The following is a 22,653-nucleotide window of genomic DNA, read 5'->3' on the forward strand; positions in this document are numbered from 1 at the left end:
CTTGACGGATTTTTGCGATCGATGAGAGAAGTAGCGACACACACACGCGCGCGCGCATTCTTACATACAGATACACACGCACTCTCTCTCCCTCTCACCAATGCTCCACGTGCGCGTTCTTGGTTTACCTGCGTGCTGCGTCTCACCGTGTTGCTGCGCCCCTTCATCATCATCATCTTCGCCATCGTCATCATCATCTTCATCATCGTCGTCGTCTTCATCATTTATTTAGCGGGTGATGATTCTAAGCGACGTCACGCGGTGCGCGCGCCGCTCCGGCCTCCCGCGCGCCACCCGTCTGCGAGGAGGAGGAGGATGATGAAGATGTTGGGCTGGTTCGGTTCTGCGTTCGTCTGAATTGGACTGATTTCACACATACACACACACACACATACTGACACACACGTTCACCATGCACGCGCGCCCGGGCCGCAGGGCGCTGATGCGCGTGTCCGGCTGCACAAATACTAACGGGCGCCTCGCGCGCTGCTTCCTCCACAGCGACTGCGCACTGGAGCAGAAAACTGTGGAACTGCAGAAGAAGCAGGAGGAGGGCTTCGGGTTCGTGCTGAGGGGGGCTAAAGGTAAGAGACTACACACACACACTCTCTCTACAGTCTATACACTCATAAACTCCTGCATCCACATAAATACGCTCACTATACACACTCACAAAACTTTATACACACACAGGGGTGGGATGCACACACATATACACACACACTATACCCTCATGCACATACTCTCACTGTGCACTATACACACTCTTACATGCACTGTAAAGTCACATGACTTAATATATACTCATGAATTTATTATATACCCTATAAGCAGGGGAACTAAAGGTAGTACTATATAAAGCACACACACTATACACACATTATACTAACTATTCTAACTATACTCTCTGTACACTTATTCAACACTATACAAGTAATTATAGACCTATACACTCGCTTTGAACATACACTCATACATAGAATTTATTATATACCCTATAAGCACACTGTCTTCTGGGGCGGTAAGGTAGCACTACATAAAGAACATACTCTCTAAACATACTATATACAGTATACCCTCATAAATATATACTTTATAAACGTAATGTACACACACTACACGCTATACACGCACTAAACACTATAGGGTTTACTACTACTAAAGGTAGTGCTATATAAAGCGCATACACTCTGCACTTTACCCTCACTATACCCTCATACACACTCTCATATATACTTTATAAACATACTATACACTCAATATACACTTTCATATATACAGTATACACCAACTAAACCCTGTAAACTCACTGTTACTCTATAAGCACACTCCCTTCTGGGGGGGGGTAAAGGTAGCACTACATAAAGCACACACACTCTATAGACACACTATACCCTCATACACACAATATACACACTGTCATATATACTTTATAAACATGCTATACACTTACTACCCACTCTGCACAGTCATGCACTCTATATACTTCCACACTATACATACTCATACACTATGTATACACTCACATATATAAACCATACAAAGTCATATGTACACTGTACTCCCGTACACACTCATGTACAGTACACGCATGTACATTATGACATAGATACACACTTAGTTCGGAAGAAAATTAAAGGTCAGGCTATATAAACCATAAGCTAAGTATACATACACACTCATACATTCATAAGCACTTATACACCTACTTTACACACTCATATACAATATACACACACTATACCCTTATATTCACTCATACACACTTTTCACACCCCATACACACTTCAGAAGAAGTAGGGGTCTTTGTAGCTTTCTACCAAGGGGGGGAGGGGGTAAAGATAAGAAATTATACATACACACACGCACACACACACTTAAACACAGTGTGTGTGTGTGTGTGTGTTCCTACATGTGCTGTTTTAGCTCAGAGAGTGTGAGAACTAAATGTCAGTGTGAGTGTACTACACCTTGCAGTGTGTGTGCGTGTGTGATATGACTGATGATGAGCAGAGTTATAGTTCAGAGAGAAAGCAAAGCAGTGTGTGTTTATCTTTCTTTTTTTCCTCTCACTGTCTCTGTTTTTCAGTTTCTCAGTACCTCCTCCTGTGTATGTGTGTGTGTGTTACTGTAAAGGCTGATGTATGAGAAGTGTCAGTTTGTCAGCGCTGCTTTTCGCATCCACAAGGACAGGGGCTGAGCCCCAGTCAGCAATGTATATGTGTGTGTGTGTGTGTGTGTGTGTGAGGGGTCATGAGTGGGCTACAGCTCTTTACTCACTGCTTTCACTTAAAAAAATCTAAACACACTCCAGCACGTCACACACACCTTACAGTGCAGAATTACAGCTGCTGGTTAAAGGACTGAGTTGATTCAAATCTAATTTGCATATTTGTGTTGTCACAAATGTGGATCATAAGGATTGGTAAGCAAGACACAAGACATATTAGGGTAGTAGACTAGATAAGGGATCCTGTCTGATCTAGTAGATCTTAAGCCCTGATTTAGATGGTTATGGGCTGTTTAATTCCGATCCTTTGTTTTTGCTGCTGTGCCGCTATGTCAACATTATAAGTCTGCAGTGTGGAACCTCTACAGTGGAACACCTGTAAAACAGTGCCTATAAAAAGTATTCAACGAAGGTCCATGCAGTGGATTCTAGTAAGTCGTTTTCACATATGAACCCCAGAAAACGTCTGGAGAATCAGACCTGGACATTTCCTGCAGTTGCCCTTTCACATATCTATGGTACAGCCGGGGATTTTCCATGTCAGACACTACAGTATATGTTCCGCATGGTTTAAGCAAGCAGTGACGCCTGTGTAGCACATGCAGGTGTTCTCTGGAAAACTACCTGCGCTATTTGCACATGGGCTCACTCGGACATTACCCAGACTTTGTACTAGGGGACTTGCTAGGATAAAGCCCGGGTAATGTCCGCTGCAAATGATTCAGACATTTGCATTCACACATACAGCTCCTCCAGGTAATGCCTGGAAAAGTTCTGGGTTACCGTGCATGTCTGAAAAGGGCTTCAGTGAAATGGAGAACACCTGAGTGCAGTGAATGTGTCTCAGATGATTGTAGTGTTAAGACACCTGTCTGGAAGGTCCCAGGTTACAGGGTAATCAATATTCCTGGCTACAAATACTGTTTAGGGATATGTTCATTAAGCAGCATCAAGTAAGGATGCTTTCCTGTGGAAAGGGGTCAAGGTACTCAGCTCGGATCAGGGCAAAATAAAAAACCCTGGATTGGGACATCCCTGCTTTTTCGGACCAATCAGCTGCATTGCCTCTATACACTCTAGGCTTTGTTTATTGAACAGTTTGGGTATAAAAGAGTACAGATCAGCTCCTTTCTCCTGGGAGAGTGATTGTAGTGAACCGTTGAGTGACACAGTTAGACCTTACAGAATGTTTGTAGAATGGACGGTACATTTTATCTGTCTTCTCTGTCTGCCCTCTCCCAGCGGACACGCCCATAGAGGAGTTCACGCCCACTCCTGCATTTCCAGCCCTGCAGTACCTCGAGTCAGTGGATGAGGGGGGTGTGGCCTGGCAGGCGGGGCTCCGGACAGGAGACTTCCTCATCGAGGTAAGATCAAGGTGGTTCTGTTTGTTCCTGTCTGCCGCGTTCAGGCTGGGTTGAGGCCCGGTTCAGTATGGAATCGTGCTGGGTTAAGGCCGGGTTTGAGGCCCGATTCAGTATGAAGTCAGGTTGGGTTCAAGCTGGGTTCACTATGGAATCATGCTGGGTTCGGGCTGGGTTGAGGCCCGGTTCAGTATGAAGTCAGACTGGGTTCAAGCTGGGTTCAGTATGGAGTCATGCTGGGTTCAGTATGGAATCATGCTGGGTTCGGGCTGATTTGAGGCCCGGTTCAGTATGGAGTCAGACTGGGTTCAAGCTGGGTTCAGTATCGAGTCATGCTGGGTTCCGGCTGGGTTGAGGCCTGGTTCAGTATGGAGTCAGGCTGGGTTCAAGCTGGGTTCAATATGGAATCATGCTGGGTTCGGACTGGGTTGAGGGCCGGTTCAGTATGAAGTCAGGCTGGGTTTAGGTTGGGTTCAGTATGAAGTCAGGTTGGGTTCAAGCTGGGTTCAGTATGGAATTATGCTGGGTTTGGGTTGGGTTGAGGGCCGGTTCAGTATGGAGTCAGGCTAGGTTTAGGTTGGGTTCAGTATGAAGTCAGGTTGGGTTCAAGCTGGGTTCAGTATGAAGTCATGCTGGGTTCGGGATGATTTGAGTCCTTGTTCAGTATGGAGTCAGGCTGGGTTCAAGCTGGGTTCAGTATGGAATCATGCTGGGTTCGGACTGATTTGAGGCCCGGTTCAGTATGGAGTCAGGCTGGATTTAGGCTGGGTTCAGCATGGGTTAACTGTGTTTCTGCAAAACTGGTGTTGTGCTCTTGTAGCCCGCTGAGAGCTGTGCTGTTACTGTAGGTTTATACATTTACTGCAGGTCTCTCTGTTACTGGGGACAGGGGCCTGACCAGGGGCATGAGTGGGGGCTACATTACTGTGGCTTCTGTACCACCTCAACCTGCCTTATTTGAAGACTGAAACATGATGAAATGCAAAGTTCAGTTTGCTCACAAGGTGAAAAAAAAAAAAAGCAGTGGACAAGCGCAATTTTATATTTATCATTCAGTCGGTGTTAAATTGTCAGTCTGTCAACAGCCGCAGTTAAACTGCTCTGAAGCTGGTAAGCATTAGCTTTGCTAGCAGGATAACAGTCTGCTTACTGCAGAACAAACTCTAGTCTGTCTGACAAAGCACTTAAACTTAAAAGTAACGCTTAGACGAGAATGACTCAGATCGAGCGGCTGCTGTTGAAAGGACAGAAAGCCTTTGCTTAACTAGCTCAGCTACCGCGCCACCTGGAGGATCAGAGAGCTCAGTTCAGCTGCTGCTGAGCTACCAACACAAGTGTTTAGTGTAGGGCTGTGGCGACGCTTGGACATAATCGATTAGGAAATGACGTCGATTTGCAAAACGTGCGTCGATGGGTAGCAAAGTTTGACACACCTATGAATTTATCCAGAGCGCAAGCTGCAGCTACAAAAATTTTGTAAACTTTTGCGGAAACTACTCATTGAGAATATTCTTTAAGAAAAAAAAAACATCATTACTCAAAAAATATTTTTTAAAATACTGTGAAAGAATTTTATTTTGGACTGTAAAACAAGCTCTAGTGTTCCTCCGGGAAGTGGCTTGATTTGTACATTGTTTTATTTATTTTGTTAGATAGTTAAATGTCTTTCTTTTGTGGTGGAGATTTTATGTTTGACTGTAAAGCTGTTAATAAGTACTTTTTTTGTAACAGAATAGTGCCCTCAAGTGCACACTATGTGTTTAAGAAATGGCAAAAAAAAATAATATTGCAATATTAAATGATTTCTTTTTATTATTTTGGAGAAATTAGTTTCATTACTAATACACTCACATTAGAGTAATCTAAAAATGAGTTTAATCATGAATCTAAAAAATTAATCGTTGGGTGCAGCCCTAGTTTAGTGTGAGACAGAGACTTGCAAAGTGGAGCGACTGGTGTTGGAAGTAACAGAAAGGCAAATTGAAAGACAGGTTCTGCCGTGCACACTAAACACCTCAGCACACCACCGCAGTGTTCCAGATAACTGAGGCTCAAATCACAGACATAGAGTCGCCAATCAGTGAGCTCCCACTGCGCCCCCACCCTGTGGCTCTTTCAGTATTTTTGTGCTATCTAGTGTCAACCAGACTCCCCCTTTGAGTCTTGGTTCCTCTCAAGGTTGCCACTGTTGCCACTGGCTTGCTCAAAAGAGGCTCGGACCTGGATGTCTATAAGCTGCTTTTTGACAACATTCGTTGACAACATTCGTTGTAAAAGGCTCTATATAAACACATTTGAAATAAAATTTAAATTAAGTGCAGATGGAGGAATGAGCTTATTTGGCCGTGAACTAATTTTCATTTTAATACAGCAGTATAACATATTACCACCCCAATGTGTCATATGACCTGTGCTACATGTCTGTGTCGATTAGGGGTCTGTGACCTGAGCTGAGCTTAAAAATATATGGTGATATATATGAATATACTGTTTCCTTTTTTCTTTTCACATACAGCATCAGACTTAGGTTGTGCTCAAGCTGAGTTTACCACAGTTTGCTTTTGTTAGAAGAATGCCTGCATAACCTTCTTTTCTCATAAATAGTCTCTTTATGGATGGGTATGGATATTAATGAGCGAGGCTATAGATTGGGGGCATTAGGAGTGCAACAACTGATCAAATTAATTGGCTAAAATCCATGACCAAAATAGTGGAACTGGGAACGGTTGGGGACGCATGTGAACTGTGCATTTATCGCCATGGTCTAACCATAACAATGTGGAGCACAGATTTACTGCCGCTGCTATTTTTTACAGTAAGAAATCCCTCGATCTTGATGCAGAGCTGCTGTAAAAACACACAGATTGAGCAGCTCTCTGTCATGTGAACGGAGCGTGTGGAAAAACGCTACAGGCAACACGGCCACACATCTGGACATCTGGAGAGTAGAGTTATTTCTGTGAGGCGTGGGAGTCTTATATGGACACTGGCTGAGTGTAAAAAGGAGTGTAAAAAGTAAGTCTACCCAGAGACGTTATGAATGAGGAGACCGATTACTGGTTGAAATATGAATGGAAGCTCTCATGATGCTGAACCTAGCGTCTGTCTATAGATAAAGTCCCTCCCTTTATCTATAGAAAAAGAGTCAATCAGCTTGCTAGTTATACCGCAAGCGGAGGATGATTGAGGATATTGTGGCTCTGGCCAGACCGTGTCTAAATAAAAGTCACTAATAGAAAAGTAACAGTGACATAAAATACGTTGGAACTTAAAGCTCCCTGTTTTTATGTTTGCTGATCTGGAAAATGATGAGAAAGCTGGTTTAGCTTGTTGTATTTTACTGCGTCTACTTTGCACATGGTTTTATTTTTTGACAGGTAAAAGACGCTGGAGTTTTATTGATAACAGGAACGTTCATTAAAACTATTTTTTATATTCATCTTTATCTATTATGTAAATAGGTATTGGTATAGATGGGTATTGGTATAGATGGGTATGAAAATGGATGTGGATGGGTATAGATGGGTATGAATGTGGATGGGTATGGATGGTATTGGTATAGATAGGTAAGAATATAGATGTAAATGGGTATTGGTCTAGATGGTATGGATGTGGATGGGTATAGATGGGTATGAATATGGATGGGAATGGGTATTGGTATAGATGAGTATGAATATGGATGTGGATGGGTATGAATATGGATAGGAATTGGTATTGATATAGATGGGTATAAATATGGATAGGAATGGGTATTGGTATAGATGGGTATGAATATGGATAGGAATGGGTATTGGTATAGATGGGTATGAATATGGATAGGAATGGGTATTGGTATAGATGGGTATGAATATGGATAGGAATGGGTATTGGTATAGATGGGTATTGGTATAGATGGGTATGAATATGGATGTGGATGGGTATAGATGGGTATGAATATGGATATGAATGGGTATTGGTATAGATGGGTATGGATGTGGATGGGAATGGGTATTGGTATAGATGGGTATAAATATGGATAGGAATGGGTATTGGTATAGATGGGTATGAATATGGATAGGAATGGGTATTGGTATAGATGGGTATTGGTATAGATGGGTATGAATATGGATAGGAATGGGTATTGGTATAGATGGGTATGAATATGGATAGGAATGGGTATTGGTATAGATGGGTATGGATGTGGATGGGAATGAATATCGGATGGGAATGGGTATTGGTATAGATGGGTATGAATATGGATGTGGATGGGTATAGATGGGTATGAATATGGATATGAATGGGTATTGGTATAGATGGGTATGGATGTGGATGGGAATGAATATCGGATGGGAATGGGTATTGGTATAGATGGGAATGAATATAGATGTGGATGGGTATAGATGGGAATTGGTATAGATTTGGGAATGAATATGGATGTATAGTATAGGTAAGTATGGGTATGGATGGGTTTTAGATGAGTATGCATGTGGTTGGGTATGAAAATTAATAAGTATGGGTGTAGATGAGTATGCATGTGGTTGGGTATGAAAATAAATAAGTATGGGTATAGATGAGTATGGATGGGAATGGATGGTATGGTATTAATGGGTCAGAAGAGATATGGAATGGATAATTAAGGGTATGAATGGGGATAATGTGTGTGGTATGATGAATAGAGAACTAGATGGTTATTGTAGGTATGGGTGAATATGGTATAACAGGTATGGTATGATGAGTATGGATGAGTGTAGTCATGAGTATGAGAGTGGGTATAATGCATATGCATTGGTATGGTACATAGATACAATGTTTGACCAACATATAAGGGGGAAACTGGACCTTATAGCCCACTTGACTGCCTTACTCAGCAGTCTGAGAACACCTGGGAAGCTGTGATCTACTTTATCCTGATAATGATGAGAACTGCAGTATTCCTCATCTCAGAATAAGAGATCAGCTGTGTTTGTACGGGTGGGGAGTCTTTTAGCAGGGAAAAGGAACTCTGCAGAAATTCAAGCGTTTTACAATCTTTAAATTACAGACTCTTGGAGAATACAGTTTACTAACACAAACACACACACACCCTTTAGCTGCAGTGTGTGTATGTGTGTGGTGTGTGTGTTTGTTTGTGTGTGTGTGTGTGTGTGTGTGTGTGTGTGTGTGTTGTGATGATTAGACAGAGTTCTGTCGTAAGAAGAAGCCTGAGAGTCTCAGTCTGAGGATGAATGGAGCAGGAAATGAGGGGAAGCTGCATCTTTCTGTCCACATTTATTCTCTCCATCTCTCCATCCTCCCATTACCGCCTTTCTCACACACACACACACACACACACACACACACACACACACACACACACACACACATACACTCTCTTTTTCACACACGTTCACTTTCTTCACACTCTGTCAGCCTCTCTACTCTCTATGCCCTTGTTTTATAGACATTGAAAGACGTCCTCTTCATTCCTGTCTTGTTCTTTTACCTTCTGTCTTTCTTTCCTTTTTCCTTTTCCTTTTCCTTTTTCTTTTTCTTTCAATATATGTTCATTTGTTTATTTTCTTTCATTCATTTTTTACTTTCCCTTTATTTCTTTTTAATTTATATTTCTTTACTTTTCTTTCCTTTTCATCTTTCTCTTTCATTCATTTTTTCTTTCATTTAAATTTGTTATAACTTTTCATTCTTGTTTTCTTTCATTCTTTCTTAATTTGTTATTTCCTTCTTTCTTTTTTCCTTTCCATATTTTTTTCTTTCCTTATATTCTTTTTTGTTATTCTTTTTTTCTGTTTCTTTTTTCGATTTTTCATTTTCTTCGTGTTTTTTCTTTTCTTCTCTTTCTTTTTTGATTTTCTTTTTTTGTCTTTTGTTTTTTCTTTCTTTCTTTTTTTCTTTCTTTCTAGGGGACCATTCCTGTTAAAAAAATAAAAATCATGGCCACCCACACTGATTTATAATACTCCATTTACTATTAGTGATGTAATGGATCACAGAACTCACAGTTTGGATCGGATCACTTTTTTGAGTCACAGAACACATTTTTCAGAGCATTTTTCTGCTGATCAATTGCTTGATCAGAAATGTATGAAAATCTAGTTATGGGTCTGAGAAACACAGTAAAACCCCTTAAACCTGGATTGCGGTGTTTATTTTGTTTACCTGTTAACAGAAACCGACAAAAGTGAGAACCCGGAAATGTGAAAAGGGACCATTGACCATTTTTTAAATTTCATTCCATTACACACTAAAAGTGAATAGTGGACTCTGTCATTCTGAGGTTGACGTTCTCCCTTTTACACTCCTACGCCTCACACTATGTTTCACACTGATGTTTTTGCAGATATGAGACTCTGGCTCTCGAGGCACTGTTACAAATCCTAACAGTTTAATCCACACGCTTCGTTGATTTGACAGACAGCTGCTCTGTCTGTGTGTTATAATGTCTCTGGGTTGACTAATTTGGTAATTTCTCTTTTTTTACATTTAGTCCTTGTCAATAAGAGACTCCCCCGCCTCCCAGCTAACTCTACTCTCCAGATGTGCAGATGTGTGGCCATGTTGCCTTCTGGCTTTGTTACAGTTTTGTCTTCACGCTCCGTTCACATGACAGACAGCTGCTCAGTCTGTGTGTTTTCATTGCAGCGTTCATTTAGGCTCTGATTTATTACTATATGGAGTAACAGCGGTAGTGAAACTGTATCCACACTGTTATAGTTAAACTTTGGCAATTAATCCGCGGCTCATGCTCATCCAGAACTGTGGGCGCAATCCGTATGGATCATGGACAATGCGTGGTCCGTTGTTTGTATTTATTCTAATATTAGTGTTTGTAGTTAATAAAGTTTTGTAGTTTGTAGTTAATGAAGTTTGTAGTTAATAAAGTTCTAATTAAGATGCGTAAATCCATATATGACACACTGTGTCTCACTGGAACCGCTTTAACATCGTTACAGTATAAACATACCATCAGTTTTGGGTTGTATTTACCTTTCTGTGGGTTTCTGTTGTGCTGTGTGTGTGTGTGTGTGTGCATGCGTGTGTTGTGAGATTATAAATTGATGGCGGATGTTACTCCAAAAACAACATAATTTCTTTTCACATATTCCCAGAGTTTGTCTAAGACAAACACAGCTAATAATGGATGAAAAGCGTCTGAATTCAGTGCTCTGTGTGTGTGTATGTGTGTATAACCCGCAGCTTTGCCTCAGCAAAACAAATCCATCTGCATGCATGATTTAAGAGACTGCACAGCTCAGTATAAAACTTTCATGCAGAGAGTGTGTAGGCGTGTGTGTGCACACGTGTGTGATTGCGTGATTGCTCATGTGCATGTGTGTGCATGTGTGTTCCTTAAAGTGCATGTATCTGCCACTGCTTGTGTGTGTGTGTGTTTTCATGTGCACATGTGTGTGTGTGTGCCCAAATGTGCATGTTTGAGCATTTTTGTGTGGGTGTGTCGCGAGTGTGTATATGTGTGTGCTGAATGCATGTCACTCAGCTGAGAGTGTGCTGTTAGCGATGGTGATGTAACAGCAGAAGTGTAATTCAGACTGGTTTATCACCCAGTCTGTTTGTCTGCCGCGTGAATCCACACTGCTGCTGACCGAGACCAGCGTCAGAAATATAAAACTACACATACGCGGTATATACACGTAATATACACAGTCATTATGACCACCCCCCTAATAGTGGGAATCACCACCCCTGGCTCAGATGACACTAGCGAGATGTTGTGGCATGGACTGTAAATAGGAGACAGAAGGTGTTTATTGTAGAGGTTAACAGGTCCACAGTGGCACGACAATTGCTCTGTAAGCTGAAGTGGATAAACACGAACCTGTTGGGACCATGGCTAATGTCAGGCGTGGGCTAGGGTGGTAACCCAGCATTGAGCTGTGAAGCAGTGGGACTGGGTTCTCTGGAATGATGATGCTCCATCCAGTACGGGGAGTTGAGGATGAGGTGTGGTGGGGTGGTGATCATACAACATCCTGACCTCATTAATGCTCTTGCAAAACCATCTATGGACGGGAGACATGAACAGTACACTTTTTTAATACTCTTTTTGATTTCTCAAGAAACAGTGAATGAGCAGGTGTCCCAAATCTTTTCTCAATATAGTATGTGTATACAGTGGGGGAAAAAAGTATTTAGTCAGTCACCAATTGTGCAAGTTCTCCCACTTAAAAAGATGAGAGAGGCCTGTAATTGACATCATAGGTAGACCTCAACTATGAAAGACAAAATGAGAAAAAAAATTCTGAAAATCACATTGTCTGATTTTTAAAGAATTTATTTGCAAATAATGGTGGAAAATAAGTATTTGGTCAATAACAAAAGTTCATCTCAATACTTTATTATATATATATAGTTATATATCCTTTGTTGGCAATGACAGAGGTCGAACGTTTTCTGTAAGGCTTCACAAGGTTGGCACACACCGTTGCTGGTATGTTGGCCCATTCCTCCATGCAGATCTCCTCTAGAGCAGTGATGTTTTGGGGCTGTCGGCGGGCAACACGGACTTTCAACTCCCTCCAAAGGTTTCCTATGGGGTTGAGGTCTGGAGACTGGCTAGGCCACTCCAGGACCTTGAAATGCTTCTTACGAAGCCACTCCTATGTTGCCCTGGCAGTGTGCTTGGGATCATTGTCATGCTGAAAGACCCAGCCACGTTTCATCTTCAATGCCCTTGCTGATGGAAGGAGGTTTGCACTCAAAATCTCACAATACATGGCCCCATTCATTCTTTCATGTACACAGACCAGTCGTCCTAGTCCCTTTGCAGAGAAACAGCCCCAAAGCATGATGTTGCCACCCCCATGCTTCACAGTTGGTATGGTGGTCTTTGGATGCAACTCAGCATTTACTCTCCTCCAAACACAACGAGTTGTGTTTGTACCAAACAGTTCTACTTTGGTTTCATCTGATCATGAGACATTCTCCCAATACTCTTCCAGAACATCCAAATGCTCTCTAGCAAACTTCAGACGTCAGAGTCCCTGGCGGCGTAGTGTGTTACTGACGGTAGCCTTTGTAATGTTGGTCCCAGCTTTCTGCAGGTCATTCACTAGGTCCCCCCGTGTGGTTCTAGGGTTTTTGCTCACCGTTCTTGTGATCATTTTGACCCCACGGGCTGAGATCTTGCGTGGAGCCCCTGATCGAGGGAGATTAGCAGTGGTATTGTAGTCTCCCATTTTCTGATTATTGCTCCCACAGTAGATTTCTTCACACCAAGCTGCTTGCCTATTGCAGATTTAGTCTTCCCAGCCTGGTGCAGGTCTACAATTTTGTTTCTGGTGTTCTTCGACAGCTCTTTTCACCATAGTGGAGTTTGGATTGTGAGTGTTTGAGGTTGTGGGCAGGTGTCTTTTATACTGTTAACAAGTTCAAACAGGTGCCATTAATACAGGTAATGAGTGGAGGACAGAGAAGCCTCTTAAAGAAGAAGTTACAGGTCTGTGACAGCCAGAAATCTTGCTTGTTTGTAGGTGACCACATACTTATTTTCCACCCTTATTTGCAAATAAATTCTTTAAAAATCAGACAATGTGATTTTCAGATTTGTTTCTCATTTTGTCTCTCATAGTTGAGGTCTACCTATAATGTCAATTACAGGCCTCTCTCATTTTTTTAGGTGGGAGAATTTGCACAATTGGTGACTGACTAAATACTTTTTCCCCACTGTATATATATATAATACCATTGTAATGTGTGTATATATATAAATGTATACCTTTGTAATGTGTATATATATATATGTATATATGTGTGTGTGTGTGTGTGTGTGTGTGTGTGTATGTGTGTGTGTGTGTGTGTTCCTGATTTCTATAGTATACCCCATTGTAGTCTATATATATGTCCCATATACCTGTATTATACCAGTATACTGTACATGCCCAAATCCACCTGGTACATGGACTGTTCATGGAAATATTGGGCTTTCAAAATGACCCCTGAAAGTCAAACCTAGTGGGCAGAAACTGCATTCCGATGGCACAGTTAGTGGGTCTGACTCTGTTAGAGCTGCATCTGTAATGAACTCGTCTCTCTGCTCTCCGGATGCTGGATGTACCTGAGTGTTTATCAGCTGTATTTTTATCCTCAGTGTTATTTCTGTGTGGAGTTCAGTACAGTATAAGTCCTCCTCAGGTCTGGCAGTGTGAGTGTGTATATATGTGTGTATGTGTTTCATGCAGGCTGAAGAGGCCTTACTCTCTCTTTCATACACCAGTAGGCAGGTTTCTGTGCTCTGTTTTATGTTAAAGTGACCATTCAGAGTGAAATCGAAATTCCCACCGTGTTCTGAGCTATGATGCTAAAGTAGCTAGTGGTTAGTTTGGGTGATCTGTGAATTCTTAAAATCTTGTGATTTCCTTCTTCTTTTATACACCAATTAGATAAATCGCTTCTGTTTACAAACAGATGGCCAAACTGTACTGTATGCTCTGTCTCCAGTCTGTGACCTTCCTCAAGATGCATTGGAGATTTCCAAACCCTTTTAATCAGGTCATGTTCTAGTGTGTAGGAGTGTTTATTGAAGTTGTTTTTTGACCAATGTCTTTTATTCTAGCTTTCTGTGGTGTTTATTTGGGCTGTTGATGGACTAATATGTCCTATTTTTGTGTATAGAAGTGTTTATTGAGATGGTTTATGGACTAATATCTCATATTCTAGTGTATATGAGTGTTTATTGGGGTTGTTTATGGGCTAATATCTCCTATTTTGGTAAATAGGAGTGTTTATTGAGATGGTTTATGGACTAATATCTCATATTCTAGTGTATAGGAGTGTTTATTGGGGTTGTTTATGGGCTAATATCTCATATTCTAGTGTATAGGAGTGTTTATTGGGGTTGTTTATGGGCTAATATCTAATATTCTAGTGCATAGGAGTGTTTATTTAGGTTGCTTATGAAATAATCTCCTATTCTAGTGTATAGGAGTGTTTATTGAGGTAGTTTATGGACTAATCTCATATCCCAGTGTATATGAGTGTTTATTAATGTTGTTTATAGTCTGTCACCTTCTCTAGTGTATTGGAATGTTTATTAAGGTTGTTTATAAATTAATATCTCATGCTAATATATTGGGGTGTTTATTAAGGTTGTTTATGGACTAAAGTCTGCTTCTCCAGTGGAAAGTAGTGTTTATTGAGGTTGTATATGGACTAATTATAGTTCTGATAATTACTAAATGAAAGTGATAATGGTGATATGATTTCCATCACCGGATTAGAAATAAAGCATGCCTCTGCTTGTCCTGCTGGATGTACGTCTAGCACTGTCTGCTTTTGTGGTTTATTTAGACACATCTGCAGGCTCACACAGTTACAGAGCTAATATTGGGTTTGCCCATCAGCAATGTTTAGTGTTTATGTGATATCTTGTATATTACATGCTAGTGAAAAGGATTCTGTGTACTTTCAGATTCAGTATAATTTCTGATTTCTGAGGTCAATATTGAATTTTTTCAAGCCACTCTTTTGAGAGTGGTTGTGTCCATAGCATTAGCAGCAATTCTTCCCCACCCACTTTAAGCTGCACCCAGATGTTTAGTTTAGATCACTGATGGTGGTGGTGTAAATCCCGCATAATGACCTGTAATGCAGGCGTTTTTAATAAAGCGTCCTGTTCTGGCTTTCAGTGACCCAGAAAACAGCAGACACAGAGACGCTGGACACACATAGTCTTGAAAGGATCAGGTGAGTTTAACAGGGTTCAGTTACCGGCATTCAGAGTTAATATGCAGAGCTATCTGCTTACAGCTGCACTGCGGAAAGGAGCGCAGGGAGCATGGCCTTCTTATATACTGTGTCCTCGTGGGGCTCTGTTACATTTCAGCTATTTTATAAGAGATATTTCAGATATTTTTATAGATCCTTATATATATATATATATATATATATATATATATATATACACACACATAATAGATGTGGAATAAATTGTTCCATGTAGGCACCTACATATGTATGATATGGGACATGTTACTTATAGGTACTTGCATATATATACACACATATATAACTGTTTATTAATCACAATCAAGGCAAAACATTCAATCACTTGAGATATTGATGTGAGGTCATATCACCCAGCACTAGTTACGTATATATTATACACATGGGACGTAATACTTATGGCTACTTATAGGTACTTATATACAATATATAGTTACTTACATGTGTGTAAGTGTATATATATATATTATGTGTGTAATATGTATATTAATATAGAATATATTATGGAATATAATTAGAGTCTGTGATTTATTTTTATTATTTATTTGATCTATCTTAGATTGTTATGGTGATAGACTGACAGAGGCTTGTGTTTGTGTTATTTAACGTTTTATGTGGATCAAACCTGTACCATCTCCAGCTTCCAGGACTGAGAAGCTTTCAGTGAACTCTAAAGCCTCACAGCAGTTTTGGGAGGTTACCGCTGTTCAGAGGCCGCACTGCCATTCCAGGCATACAGCTTTGATGTAGTAACAACACACACACACACACACACACACACACACACACTCTCTTACCCACTTCTATAAATATCTCTGTGTTGATGTGCTGTACCGTTGTGAATAATTGAGTAAACCAGAGGCTTCTGAGTGGGTTTGCAGTTTTTCCTCTACATCCACAGGCCAAGCTCTGAGTCACCTCTCAGCACCATCCATTCAATTCAATTCAGTTCTGTTCGATTCAATTCGATTCAATTTGATTCAATTCAATTCAGTTCAATTCAATGCAATTAGATTCGATACAATTCTGTTGAATTCAGTTCAGTTCTGTTCCATTCAGTGCATCTCAGTTCAGTTTCATAAATCAATTCCAGTTCCAGTTCAAAAAAAGGAGCTTGTTTTAATTTATTAAAAGAGGTTTTAATAAGTTTATAAGAATGACGAACGGAGCTGCATATGATTCTAAAATAACAGAAAAAATACTAATAGTCACGGTCAAAATTTATTTAGAAAACTTGACTAAACTTAGTGTGAACAGAGAATTACAGCATATAATCGATCACTTATTAAAGTCTAATTGTTCCCAAGATAAATATTATAATATAAAATGTTTAAATGTGAAAATGCTACATTTTACTAAAGACACTGCCTTTAGAACCCTTGAAGAACCCTAAGGAGTGCAGACAGCTGTGTATTTTTGCACATGTTCTGATGGCGTCTCTTCACACACTGCTTATCAACTCCTGACTCCTCTGTGTGGTGGCCGTTGCTAGGGTGACTGTTGCCGTGCATCCTGCTCAGATACAGGATGAGAGGCAACTGAGTGCAGCTACTGCACCCTCATTCAGGACCCCAGCTCCATCATTTTTGGTGATGATGAGGGAGTCTTTAGATCCTGTACAAGAAAGGGTCTTCAAAAGAGCCTGAGGCTTCATGAACATTTATTTCTCAGAGTGGGAAACCGTGACCATCAGAGCTGAGCTCAACTCTTGATTTGTATTTACGACAGTGGTGTAAGTGAATTACACTCCCCAGCTGTAGGGGGAGCCCAGGAGCAAAAAATGCCAAATATTGTATAATGCTGCATACTATGTTAAATTACACTATACCCATGCTATTTTACTACAGTTTTGCACTACTAAATGAAAGGGATGCGTCTAATGATTAATTTTTATTGATTAATCTAACAATTCAATATTGATTATTCTAAAGGTTTTTTGTGTGTGTGCTCAATCACTGGGGTAATATGTAGTTTACCTTTTAAAAAGCCTATGGCCTGTTAAGCCACTTTATATTGCCCTTGTGTGTAATAAGCCTTGGAGTGTTAAGTTACTTGTACTTTAGTGTTTTTGAATTGTATTTTGTTTGATGTTGTATTTTACAGTCTTTATGTAAATGCTAGTAATCACTGGCAAATGTAAACCTACTGTAAACTAGTTACAATGATGTAGCTGATGTAATGTTAGTTGAAGCTACTCTCTCACTTGGCCAATAAAGTAAACAGAAAAATAGAAAATGGCTATATATAAATATATATATATATATATATTTATATATAGCCGTTTTCTATTTTTCTGTTTACTTTATTGGCCAAGTGAGAGAGTAGCTTCAACTAACATTACATCAGCTACATCATTGTAACTAGTTTACAGTAGGTTTACATTTGAACTGAAAACAATCTCCGGAGAGCAAGCTGCAGCTAAAAAAGTCGACTGGCGACAGGTGTGATAGTATTTTGGACAGAGACCCATCAATGTAGTGATCTGGAAGCTTTGCAAAGTGTGGATGGCTTATCACGGCAGTACAATTGCTATAACGAAGCACCTAATGCATGTTTAAAGTCATTTCTGCACTGCTGCTGTTGTGGTAACGTATGGTTGCACCATGTGCTATTTAACATTGTTATTTATATATATATATAAATAACAATGTTAAATAGCACATGGTGCAGTCTCCCCAGTCCTGCTCAATAGATTTTGTACAGCAAATAAATTAGGACAAATACATTTTGGGCATTGAAAGTAAAGGATATGATATTGGTGACAATGTAAGTCTAGTGTTTGTTAGCAGCATTAGTCTAGCATCTCTCGTTGTAAACTAAAGAAGAGAGTTTTCACAAAACTCTTCCTTTAACTCTGTGGATGGCTCTTTTATCTGATATTTAAATTGGCCCACTTGATAGCCATCATGGTCCATTCATCATGATTTTTTATGCAGTATAAAGAAAAACTTTATATAAAGGTATTATATTTTTAAAGGTATATACGGTACACTAAATAGTAAAAGTGTATTGTCGTAACTTACAATAAACACATAACTTACATTGTTACGTATAGTTATATGAATTACATATTGTAATTCATATTTAGGGCCATATTCATCTATTTGTAGTGTACTGATTATTGAGATTTGGCCCCAAACAATATGCAGTTACTTGTACTTGAGTGTTTTTGAATTGTATTATGTTTGACGTTGTATTTTACAGTCTTTATGTGGATGCTAGTTTGCCCAAATATTCTCCTTTGTTTTGATTAGGTCCGTTTTTGTTGTTGCACTGTTTTAAAGTAACATTCTGTATCACTTGTACCTTGTACAATATCAGATTCAGAATGGTGTTGATGGCACCTTGACTGTCATAGGGAGAATGGCGTCCTTGCCATGCCCACTCCAGGCCGGAACACTGCTACTGCACGATGGAACTTTGGTGGAGCTGCTCGAGAACTGCGTCACGCAACCCAAGTCATATTAGTGTAAAATCCTGTAATATTCTCTACCTTCAGATACCGCTTCTGTATCTCTCAACTTGTCACCAAATGCACCAAGTGTACTGCTGTCCATGAGGGGGCGCTCAAAGTGCAAAAACAGTTGCCATAGTCAATCTAACAGCCCCATCTTTATAAGTAGCCACGTTGAGTGACAACACCCACCTTTCTCTCTGCTGATAGGCAGGCATCTGGCTGGCAAGACTAGCACCATGCTAATTGGTGTACATAAGCTTCCAAGCCACTTTAGCCTTAGCTACATTAGCTTTATAGTTTCAGTGCTCAACAAAAGAAGTAAACTTCAGTCTTTAGACCCCAAACTTGCGTTGACTGATGAACTAATTGTGTGGTAAATTGTGGAAAAGGGATTTTTGTTTAAACTCTGACATTAACAGGTGAAGCTGTGTGCTGTGTGTAGCGCTGCATCTCCGAGCCCAGAATATTTCCAGCTTCCGCTCGCCGTGGTTCTAAATATAGGCCGACTGTGGTATTGTAGGAGCGGATATTCAGTTCCTGCTGGTGTTTATGTTGATGGGTAGTGTACGCAGCTCGACGTGGCGCTGATTAAAGCGATAGTTGTAGCGGTTGGGTGAAGCAGGGGGGCATTTTTAGCCGTGGTGTTCGGAGTAGGTGGGGATGCAGGTGTTTGATGCTCAGGTGCTTCAGTGTTTCTGTGTTTATTAGACTTCGCTCTGTGGAGTCGCTTTCAGTTCTGTCTGCAAAGGCATGAATCATCAGTGGCGGGCTCTAACACTGCGTCACAGTGCGCACACACACACTCATGCGCACACACACACATACAAAAAAGCATGATGTCTTTATTTTAGATAGCTGTAGAGGACTGTGTGTTTATCTGACACACAAGATAACCACATATATACACATATATGCTTATGCAAAAGTTTGTGCACCCATGTTTGTGCACTCCTAAACTCCATGAATAATTGGTGCTGTGAGTAATTATAATACATATTTGAGTGATAAATATTTACTCAGTTTATTAACATGTTAAAAAATGAAAACATTAAATGTGGCTTGTACAAACGTAATGGATTTTATTTTTATTTATTTTATTTTAGTAGTCTAAAGCGGGTGGGTTTTGTGGGTCAGGGTCCGGCACAGTTTGCTGATTTCCCTGCTCTAATGAACTTGCTAAACCTGGCAATTAATAGCTGCGTGAATCAGGTGTGCTTGAGCAGGAAAAACTGTGCAGGAATCCAGCCCTTACAGGACCAGAATTGCCAACCCCTGACCTAAAATGTGCAGGACATGTGTTTATTAGAAATGATTAATTATTAAGGATTTGTTTACACTTTGAGTTTAGTCATATGACGGTGTGTTTTTCTATGCAAATTATAAAGAAAACTAAAAACGGACAAAAATGGAGATACATGTATTTCATCAACTCTTATTGTGGACTGTATTAGGTGAGGGGAGGTGTTCATTATAGAGGGTAGCTGCTCCACAGTGGTATGTCGATCACAGGAGTTGTCGTTCCTCTCTGGCATCAGTGATCCATGGAGCACCACTGTTATGCCGTTGGGAGGCGAGAAGCCCATTCTCTGTACAGCCTCACTACGGCAGCTCTAGAACGTCCCACAGAGTTATCAGTTTACGAAATTCTACCACAGTTTACCCACTTTCACAGTCAAATAAGCGAGCACACCAGTCAGTTGTAGCAGAGTGTAGAATGTTCAAAAGGGCATGATCACAGGGCACAGGGCGAAGGATGGAAGCGTCTCAGTGGTCAGTAAAGTTATGCATAGGTTGGTTAGAAGCCAGTTGAAAAGACACAGGTTAAGAAACATTTTTGGTTAGCGTGCAGAAACTGCGGCCACTCTGCGTCCTGCAGAAAGGGGTTAGCGCTAAACCTCTGTACACACACACTGTCAGATAAGGACTGTAAGAATGGTTGAGGTGCTGCGTGTGAGTGTGTGTGTGTGAGAGAGAGAGAGAGAGAGAGAGAAAGACAGAGTATATGTAAGCCCTCCTGGTTCTTGACTTGTATAATTAGTCTGATAACGCCAGGTCTGAGAGGGAAAATTCCTGAGCTTACCTACACACACACAGTAGGCAGTAGATTATAATCAGCCTTCTGATGTAACAGCACTCTGTGCTGACACTGTATTTGAAGACTTCTCAACACACTTACATCACCAGTATTCCTGCATGAGTTACAGAACAGCAGTACCTGCTTTTACATGAACTTGGGAAAACCTCTGAGCATTTTAGACATTTAGAGAAGGTCTAATCATTTCTGGGAATGAAATAAATACGTCCCTGTAATTGTAGTTATTACTGGTATTTAGTAGAATAGTGTTTGTAGTTAGACTCAGTACTGCAGTATTGAGGAATTGTAAATAATGGGAATCATAAAAATAATTTATATTGTAGAGGGGCTATCTGGTGCGCTTGCTAAAACAAAAACTATGTAATAGTATGCGCTGCTGCATAGTATAGAGGCATTTTGAACTTTTAAAGGAGAAACCCCTGAAAATTGGTGTAGTGTAATCATGGAAATGACTGTAGTAGAACCATGAGCATGGGTGTAGTTGAACCATGGACATAGGTGTAGTGCAACCATGGAAATGAGAGTAGTGTAACCATGAAAATGGTTGTAATCATAAAAGTGGGTGTAATGAAGCAATGGAAACGGGTGTAGATCAACCATAGAAACAGGTGTAAATGTGTAATTTAACTGTGTAAAATGTGTAATTTAACCACAAAAATGAGTGCACTGTAGCCATGGAAATAGTAATAGTAGTGTAGTATAACCATGAAAACGGGTGAAGTGTAACCATAGAAACTGGTGTAGTGCAACCATGAAAATGATTGTAGTGTAACCAGGAGAATGGTTGTAGTCTAACCAATGGAAATGGGTGTAGAAAATACATAGAAACGGGTGTAGTGTAGCCAAGGAAATGAGTAAACTATTACCAAGGAAATGGGTGTAGCGTAACCATGGAAACCTGTGTATTGTGACCATGTAAACTGGTGTGGTCCACTGCTGTTTCTTAGAGCTGTAGTTGTATGTGGGCAGTGTGGAATGCTTGTAGTAGCAGCTGCAAAAACCTTGTAAGAAAGATTTTGTGTCGGCAGCATGACAGCAAACGCAGGATCGCTTCCTGTTACTGAAGTCGTTTTACACAGAGAGAAAGAACTGTGTGTGTGTGTGTGTGTGTGTGACATAGAGAGAGAGAAGGAGAGAGCAAGAGACGAATGAGCAGTGATGAATGAGTTTGATAATGCCAAAAATCTCGCCCCTAAACCCACACATAAATCTCTCTGTCAAACCCACAGACAGTGTGTATAGTGTGTTATTAGACCAGCTGAGGTGAGAGCGAGTGTGTGTGTGTGTTCTGCTGCTGACCTGAACAAACCAAAATAGTTTACACACTAAGGAAGATGCTCAGCTGTGAGGAGTCAGGTGTGAATGGTGTAATTTTATACACATATGCGGTGATGTACACATATGTGTATACACACTATTTGGACAAAAGTATTGGGACATCTGCTCATTCATTGTTCAGTCTAAAAAAAAAGGATGTCCTGCTTTTTTCTCTCATTGGTCAGGATGTTGGATGGTCACCACTCCATGTCTGAGCTCACCTCAAAAGCACCATCATTCCAGTACCCATAACATCATCCATTAGGCATGGTGCCAATAGGTTTATGTTTATACGTGAATGTGTGTCCTATTTTGGATGGAATGAATGCAATTTAAAGTATCTGAGGTGATTAGATGAGGTGTCCTCAAACATTTGGACATATAGTGTGAATATATATCTGCTAAGTAATGAAGTCTGCAGTCAATCTGATGTTTGATCATTCTCAGATCTTATTGTATTCTAGAGTGGTGT

At 40.4% G+C, this 22,653-nt stretch overlaps 1 protein-coding gene across 1 annotated transcript in view; it reads left to right on the forward strand.

Annotated features, from left to right (window-relative positions):
• Positions 1 to 22,653, forward strand: part of LOC140575553 (SH3 and multiple ankyrin repeat domains protein 2-like) — a 125,938-nt gene that overhangs the window by 63,338 nt on the left and 39,947 nt on the right. Inside the window, exons 14-15 of the mRNA XM_072695940.1 lie at positions 502 to 584; positions 3,473 to 3,597. Of these exons, the coding sequence (XP_072552041.1) occupies positions 502 to 584; positions 3,473 to 3,597 (208 nt within the window). The remainder of the gene's footprint in view (positions 1 to 501; positions 585 to 3,472; positions 3,598 to 22,653) is intronic.

Source organism: Salminus brasiliensis, chromosome 13, assembly GCF_030463535.1.
Source record: "Salminus brasiliensis chromosome 13, fSalBra1.hap2, whole genome shotgun sequence".
In the NCBI taxonomy this organism is placed as follows: Eukaryota; Metazoa; Chordata; class Actinopteri; order Characiformes; family Bryconidae; genus Salminus; species Salminus brasiliensis.